General features: G+C 42.6%; 2 protein-coding genes across 2 annotated transcripts; one reads left to right on the top strand and one right to left on the bottom strand.

The window, feature by feature from the left end:
- The first annotated feature begins 909 nt into the window (after positions 1-909).
- Positions 910-5045, top strand: LOC124708601 (plant UBX domain-containing protein 10-like). The gene is made up of 4 exons (XM_047240282.1): positions 910-1763; positions 3563-3733; positions 4056-4259; positions 4639-5045. Exons 1-4 carry the CDS (start codon positions 975-977, stop codon positions 4867-4869), a joined length of 1395 nt encoding a protein of 464 aa, XP_047096238.1. The 5' UTR covers positions 910-974; the 3' UTR covers positions 4870-5045.
- Positions 5046-6837: 1792 nt separating this feature from the next.
- Positions 6838-8268, bottom strand: LOC124707055 (probable indole-3-pyruvate monooxygenase YUCCA11). Its single transcript, XM_047238717.1, has 4 exons — positions 7657-8268; positions 7322-7555; positions 7117-7239; positions 6838-7017 (listed from the first exon to the last, which is right to left on the bottom strand). Exons 1-4 carry the CDS (start codon positions 8266-8268, stop codon positions 6838-6840), a joined length of 1149 nt encoding a protein of 382 aa, XP_047094673.1.
- Between the last annotated feature and the right edge of the window lie 239 nt (positions 8269-8507).

Raw genomic sequence — 8507 nt, 5'->3', positions numbered from 1 at the left:
CAGCCAAATCGGCATAAAATTTAGATCAACTTTTGTTGGGTCTGATAATCCATCATATGGTGCCAGAACTAACGGCCAATCTCTGAATAACCATGGACCTCTATCCATGACCTTCTCCCAATCTCCAAGGCAAAAACACTGGATGACAAACAGGTTCTCATCAACAGGTCTCATGGTGATTTGGTTCACCGGGTTCCAGGCAACTTGCATCTGTTGAAACAAAGCTTCATGGCTGAACTTCTTAGGGCAACCACCCTCGCCACTGCCAACCACCGTGTGCTCTTCTCTATCTCCGCGTCGTCATCCTCTATCACGAAGTCATCATAGTCCTCGTCCCCCAACTCCAGCTGATCAAACATGTCGCCAATACCCCCATCTTTCGAGGTTCCTCCACGAGGTTCTCCTTCCTGCGCCAAAGTATGCCCGCGTCCACCACCTGTGGACGATCTGTTGTCCGACATCCTCCGCTCCCAGCCGTGCTCGATCGCCTAAACTCCTCCCGCGAGGTGTAAAGGAACGAGCGAGATCCAATCTTGGGTCGCAGCAAACCTCGCCGCCAGTCGCCTGGTACAAAACCCTAGGGGTACGTATCTCCGTTTCGGTAGAACCTCAGCCTGGTTGAATGCATCACTGAGCACCAAACAGCTTCTTATCATAGCATGGTTGAAGGCACCCGACCCACCAAACACATAGCAAATTCTGGACCTAACTTGTATAGGGTGAGCATATCTCATGTGAGAAAGACAATCTGTAGTGAACCGACCTACCAAACACACCCTTAATGTTCCGTTCCGTTCCGTTGGCAACTTGGAGTATGTAGAGGAAGAGGAGTCGTCTCTTTCCTGGCGAGGCGACCAATCCAACTCCACTACCTTCCGCATCTCCTCTTCCTCGCAAGTCCTAACTACCACAGCCCCCAAATCCCCAAACCCTAGCTCTACCCACCCCCCACCCCCGCCTCTCCGCCGGCCGCCATGGCCGATTCCGTCGACGACAAGGTCGGCTACTTCCAGGCCATCACGGGAATCCCCGACACCGACCTCTGCACCGAGATTCTCGCCGCCCACAACTGGGACCTCCAGCTCGCCGTCTCCTCCATCACCGGGAACCCCTCCTCGCCCGAGCCGTCTACCTACGCCCCGCCGCCGCCGCCGCCGCCGCTGGAGGACGATTTCGTCCCGCTCCCACCCCTCGCGCCTGCACCTCCTCCTCCTCAGCAGCAGCAGCAGCCCGGGATCGCGTGGAGGCTGGTCACGCTCCCCTTCTACGTGGTCTCCGGCGGGGTCGGCCTCATCACCGGCTCCATCCGCCTCGGCGTCTGGGTCGCGGGCGGCGTGCTCTCCCGATCCCTCTCCCTCCTCGGCCTCGCGCAGGGCGGCGGCGACGGGCTCCACGGGCTACCCCCGTCTGCCGTCGAGGCGGTCGACTTCGTTGCGGAGTTCGAGCACGAGTTCGGGGCTGGCCGCGGCCCACGGTTCGTCACCGAGGGCTTCGCGGACGCGCTGCAGCGCGCGCATCGCGAGTACAAGCTTCTCTTCGTGTACCTCCACTCGCCCGACCACCCGGACACCCCCGCGTTCTGCGGTGGCTGCCTCTGCTCCGAGCCCGTGGCCCAGTTCATAAACGAGAACTTCGTCGCGTGGGGCGGCAGCATCAGAAGGACTGAAGGGTTCAAGATGAGCAACAGCCTCAATGCGTCGCGCTTCCCGTTCTGCGCGCTAGTCATGGCATCTACGAACCAGAGAATTGTGCTGTTGCAGCAGGTATGCTGTTGGTGTGCCGTTCAATTAACATATAGTTTCTGCTCTGCTTAGATTCTTGTTTTCTGGGTTTGTTAATTAGCACATCAACTATACTGCGGGTGTTTGTGCTGAAACCTTTAGATTTTGCTAGATTGAAGATTCATAAAGCTTCCTATTATTAGATAAGCTTAGCTGAGTATGTCGGTCTTTCTCTAGGGGCTATTTAAAGGGAGCTCGGGATTCTTAATCACCAATGGTTGATTTGATTATCATGTGTTCGTGTAGTTGCGTAGAACAACAATTACATCATTGTGGGGTGGGGGTTAATTAAGCCTATTGCTACGCACTTGTGCTTATATAGACTAATTGATTGTGATTCTAAGATTCACTTATGTTAAGAATATAGCCGCATCCTGACAGATTGTGGGTTTGGTTGTCTTGGAGATCTATATGCTGTTTTAAATATTTTCCTATTTGGAGTGTTTGAAATCTTGCCCTCTGTAGAGAATGCCTTTTATCCTACCCTATTTTGATGTATGTGCATATGTAAAGTAATGGAGAACCGGTAAATGCATGATATCCTTCACAAGCTATTCCCCTTCTAGTGTTTATTTCTCTGAATTTGTTATCAGTTACTAGTATGGGAATGTAAAGTTGAGTTGAGAGGTGGGATTGAATAGTGGAGTTTCAGTAATAACGAGTAACATTCACTTGGTTTTTTTACTGCAATGGGAATTTAAGTTGAAGTTTCTTTTGAAGTTTCTGCACCCATTTTCACTTCCACTTTCCCAGTCTCAAACAATTGAAAAAGATCTCTCATGATTACACATCCCCGTTCCTGAAAATCTTCGTATATTTTTGTCTTGTAATCTAAACCGCTATTCTCATTATTGCTAACTAAGTTGCATGAACCTAACATACTCTAGGGTACATGATGCATGTACATGATTTCTCGATAAACCCATTATACTTTGAACTCCGAGCTACTATAATGAATTTGAGGAAAAACTGTTCATGATACCCGAAAATTGGTTTGGTAATGTCTCTTTGCACAATTCAAACAAGATGCTGCAGCTGTAGGACTTATTGATGAAGATACTTGAATTAGTTTTTTTTTCCCTGTGTAATCACCAAGAGAAGTTTATCAACCCAAATCCCTGGTTGACCAAAAATCAAGAGGCTATTGGAAGTTTCCTGAAATAAATAGTTGGTTGAAAGAATTAAGAGTTGTAAACTTGTAATGGACTAATGGTTAACTCACCTTCAATCCTAGCAGTTGATGCATTCTCTTGATGGGTGCGTAGATAAACAAAAAAATCAGGAAAATTCACTTTGCAATCATTGGGTATACTCTAAACTACCTGGCGGATCATGTGCATTATGACTTCAAATTTGATAAATAGTAATGCAGGTTCATACTGTAATTTACTCATCTGATCTGAGGATGCAGTCTCAGTTTATACTCAAGGGTGATGCTACATTGGTTATTAGTACTAATAATATGTTCCTCGTATATTTCGAAATGTATGATTCGAGAGTGTAAAATATTGTGTGATATTCCGTGCCCGCCTTTGTACATCATTTGATACCAATAGATCCCGAGACCGTTCCTTCTCTTACCTGATAGTGAAGTAAAACTATGCATCTAATGAAGAACAGTGGTCATTGATGATTCAGAGCTCTTCAGATTTTGCAATTACCCTTCAGTATGTTTTGTATGTTTATCCTATTAAAGCGCCAGGTTGTTGTTTAATTGCGCCTTTAGCCCTTTTATTCAGTTTGCCAGTTTTGCTCATCCATTTTCTTTGGATGTTCCAAAGGTTGAGGGGCCCAAATCACCTGAACAGATGATAACAATTCTTCAAAGAGTGGTTGAAGAGTGCACTGCCTCACTTGTCGCTGGCAGGATTGAAGCCGAAGAAAGACTAAACAATCAGCGTTTGCGCGAGGAACAAGATGCTGCTTACAGAGCTGCACTTGAAGCTGATCAGGTATGTTAAGCTATGTACGCCATCCTTCTATAAAATTGTTGGTGCTTTGGTAGTATAAGAGTATCCATCCCTAACAGTAATAAGAAAGGAAGGTAGGTCAGACATATTGTAACTCCTTGGTTTGCCTTCAGTACAAGGCGCCGTGCCTTCATAAGAATTGCACGCGTGCATGGTATACTGGTAAAGTAAATTCACCATTTAAGGTGTGATTCAAGCAGATGTAGACAGCACATACATGCTACTAAAGTTTCTGCTAGTGGTGGAATGTTTTGATGATACCACTAATTTAACCACATAATTATTATCTATATACTATTGCCAGGCTAGGGAACGCCAAAAGAGGGAGGAACAAGAAATACTTGAAAGAGAGGCTGCAGAGGCTGAGAGGAAACGTAAAGAAGATGAGGAGGCACAAGCCAGGGCTGTCCAAGAAGCAGCTGAAAGGGAAGCTGCTCTTGCAAGGAGGCGGCAAGAGAAGGCAATGGCACTCGGAGCTGAGCCTGAGAAAGGGCCTGATGTTACTCGGGTATGTTTACCGCTCTTTTGTCCATCTTCGACAACCTTTATCCAATTCTTGCTCAATTGTAACATGCTGACAACCACATCTTTCTGCGTCGAAGCATTTTTTACCTGTCATTGATCATCAGATATCAATTTTCTACCTTATGCTGCATTTTTAATGGCACATAAAACCTCCTATTATTCCTTTCTTTCTCCTTTGAGTTAACTCATCAGCTTTTTAAAGGGCTAGATAGGGACACATGGTGCCTGCATTTGATAAGTATCACACGAATTGCATTATCTGAATATGAGTTATATGTTGTCACTTGATAGATGTAATGATAGTGTCATAATCTTATCAGATATCTTGGAACTAAATGCGAGTTATGCTTATAATCATGCAGGTTCTTATAAGATTTCCAACTGGAGAGCGCAAAGAAAGGAGATTCCACAGTTCCACCACCATTACCTCCATCTACGATTATGTTGATTCTTTGGATTGTTTGAAAGCAGAAAAGTACAGCCTAGTTTCAAATTTCCCGCGGGTAACCTACGGTCCTGAAAAGAACTCCCAGACGCTGGTGGAAGCAGGTTTGCACCCGCAAGCAAGCCTGTTTGTCGAGATAGAACAATGAAAATCTCCAGTTTTGTAAGTTCTGTACTGAAACTTGCAAGTATAGGTGCTCCTTTTGTATACTCTATTTGACAAACAGTGCGGACTTGAAGCTGTATGACAATATGCTTAGACTTGACTTCCATGCAGATGCTGCTTTTGTGTTTCTCATTCGTTAAATAAATCCACCTTCTCCCAGAGTTGGCTGCTGCAATGTTATTTGTCAAGTTTGTGGCTATGTTTCTGTCGTTGTATTCTTGAATCTCAAGTGACAACCTTACGAAATATGTGTCAGATCCATGGTGTTTAAGTGACAACCTTACGAAATATGTGTCAGATCGAATGATGGGATTAGTGCTCTTGGTCAGCAACGTAGCTGATATGTGCCTGTAGTTTGAGCGGCTGAAAGCTTTCACGCTTTGTCTTCAATTATGAAGACTACGGCTCCGTTTGGTAGCGAAGTATATTTGAAGTATTTATGAAATACTGCAGTTTCTAAAAATACTATGGTTTCAAATACTTTGTGGTGTTTGGCTAGAGCATAAAACTGCAGTTTCAATACTTCGGTATTCTCCAAAACAAAGTATTTTCACAGTATTAGAAAAGGAGATCTGGACCACTTTTTTCCAAAAGTGAGAAACGCTAGAAAAAAAAGTTCCTCCAATCTGGTCGAAGCATTATTTTCTATTTGTATTTAGCCTAAAAAGCGGTTAAGGGGAGGGTGAAACAACAGTTCCCAAACACCTTGCATTTTTTGCTAAAACTGAGGAATACTACAGTATCATGAAACTGCAGTATTTCATGCCCTAGCACTAAAATACTTCAGTTTTGAAATACTGTGGTTTAGAAAATATGAAGCTCCCAAACGGAGCCTACATTTGGAAAAGAATCTAGCAGTGTTAAAATATTCTACTTTCTCACACACATGAACATGCTCGTGTATTCTGTGTGCCTTTAAATCTTCATGAACAATGCATCCTTAAAAAAACCAAAAACAAAAGAGCGGTTTTAAAAGCTCTAAACTTGCTTATTATGCCAGGTGCACAAATTATCTGTTTTTTTAAACGTACATAAAAGACAAACAAATGTTTCGGCTAAAAAAGAAGGGACAAATGCATGTGCAAATATTTAGCTTATACTATATTGCTTAGACATTTGGAAAAGAAAAATTCATGTAGGAGCATGTGATGTCTGGTGTAATTTGAAATTACACGCTGCCAAGGTCTGTTCTGTCCACAACTATTTGTTGTAGAACAACATATGTACATTTATACTCGAAACAATCTCCGGATAGCCCAATACAGGTTATGGCAGTTGGAACATTACCAAAATCATATATCTGCCGTAAAATGGTGAGAACAGATTTCATACAGTAGAGTTAGTTTAACCTCACGCAATAGAAATTATAAATCAGACATCAGGTTGTAAGAGTTTTGCTGTTTTCAATACTATAGAACATTTGATATTTGTGCAAAAAAATGATATTGATTTGGAGAAAGAAAATAGCTATGCCGTATATATTTCAAGGTAAATAGTGGAGTAAAACATTGTACACCCGATTTTTTTGAAAGGGCAGCGACGGTGTAAATAGTTTGAGAGAAGAGAAAATGCCCATATTTAGACTATATGCTGACGGTGTAGATTATTTCATAGATGAAATTACAACACTCGAGTCTGGGCAACTCAAAGTTCTTGTAAATTCTATACAAAAAATTCACACAAATTTAGCATGTCCACTTCACTAGATAACTTGATATGGATAAGTTAAATGAAGTCCGACACAAAGTTTCAGAAAAAAGATTCGAACACTGGAGATAGTTAAAACATCTCCTCAGACATCATAGATAACTTGATATGGATAAGTAAATGAAATCCGACATAATACCCTGAGATGAGCTAAATTTTACAACATCTCCTCTGACATCATAGAGATGTTACAGACATACCAATATCTAGCCCTTCTCCTAGTTGAAGAAATATAAAATCTGACTTAGGTAGACATGGACTCTATGATAGATTTAATGTCATTGGCGATGTTCTTGGCATCTAAGGCAATGCCGGCCAAGCCCCTCCTCGCTAAACCAGCACAATAGAGCCCGTTTGCACCTTTCCAGTGATTTGGAAATTCCTTCTTTGGCAAGCCATCATTGTTAAACATGTCCTCGCCATTCTGCACTCATAAATCACATTACTATGTTAGAATACATTACTAATTTCGAATATAGAGAAACTACACTTGGGGAAGCTCAAATCTGAATAAAGCTATTACCTTCATCCACCTATTTGCGGTGCTTTTGTATCCAGTTGCAAACACAATCACGTCGAAGGAGCCTTGGTTCCCACCTTCAAATTCAACTATTCTGCCTTTAACAAGAGTAATCCTTGGTTGAACCTACAAAATATTTGAAATAATAACTTGTCAGACGAATTAATTCGTATTATATTATATATACCATGAATAAGGATATACTCACTTTTATATTGCCTTCTTTGATTAGCCCCACGGTGCCAACATCAATCACTGCGGATCGGCCAGTTTCTGACTTGATAATAAATGGACCCTTTTTTGGTCTGATGATCCCATGCCTAGTTAAATCACCAAAAATGAAATTTGCCATCATCACAAGGAGATCGTCTACTAGCTTCAGAGGAAGGTGACGAACTAGTTTCATCCCTAATCGGATTAATTCCTTTGTCATTATATGCATCTGCAACCATATAAAGGGTCACACATGACACATCTTTCATACATGAGGTAAAATAAAAACTATAAAAAATAAAATATGTTGTAAAATTCTAGTACACGTACCGGACTTCGAATAACAATAGAAGTATTGGCACCATGAGATGCAAGGTCATAAGCAATCTCCATTCCAGAGTTGCCTGATCCAACGACCAATACGTTCTTCCCTGAGTAGCTGATGCCTGACTTATATTCTGAAGAGTGGATGGCCACACCTGGAAAGTTTTCTAGTCCTGAGATCACTGGAATATTCTCCTCACTATTCTCGCCGCTTGCCACAACAAGAAACTTTTCCTTGTAATGGACTATTGTGCACTTCTCCATGTCACGGGCAATGATGGACCAACAATTGTGTTTGAAGTCATATGTGGATGACTCAACAACAGTGAGATATTTCGGCTGAATACTGAATCGCTCAATGTAGTCATCGAGGTACTTGATAAACTGGTTCTTCGGTATGTATGTTGGGGCATCAACTGGGTACGACATGTGCGGCAGCTCACAAAACTCCTTGGCAAGATGAAGCTTGAGACGATCATACGACCGATAGCGCCATAGTGAGGCGCTGCAACTCTGGCGCTCGACAATGACATAGGGGATGGAGAATTTGCTAAGGCATGCGGCTGTTGCGAGGCCCGCTGGCCCAGCGCCAACAATCAAAACTGAGGCCTCCTCCATTGCTATGACAATAGAGCGTATAAACCTTGGGGATAGTGAACTCTGGTATAGGCTGTTTATGCTATGGTAACTAGAGGTATATTTGCTTTCTTGATGCAATGTTTGGATGATCGTCTTATATGGGCTATATATACTTGTAATTTTCAACGTGTCCATTTTGTTTTATGAACGTGTTTAGATTATGAGATTTAGAAATGGTAAGCTTCGATGAATATTATCTTGGTAACCCACCTACAAAT

The sequence above is a fragment of the Lolium rigidum genome, chromosome 4 (genome assembly GCF_022539505.1).
Source record: "Lolium rigidum isolate FL_2022 chromosome 4, APGP_CSIRO_Lrig_0.1, whole genome shotgun sequence".
NCBI classification, from domain to species: domain Eukaryota; kingdom Viridiplantae; phylum Streptophyta; class Magnoliopsida; order Poales; family Poaceae; genus Lolium; species Lolium rigidum.
This window is presented reverse-complemented; position numbering and strand designations above follow the sequence as displayed.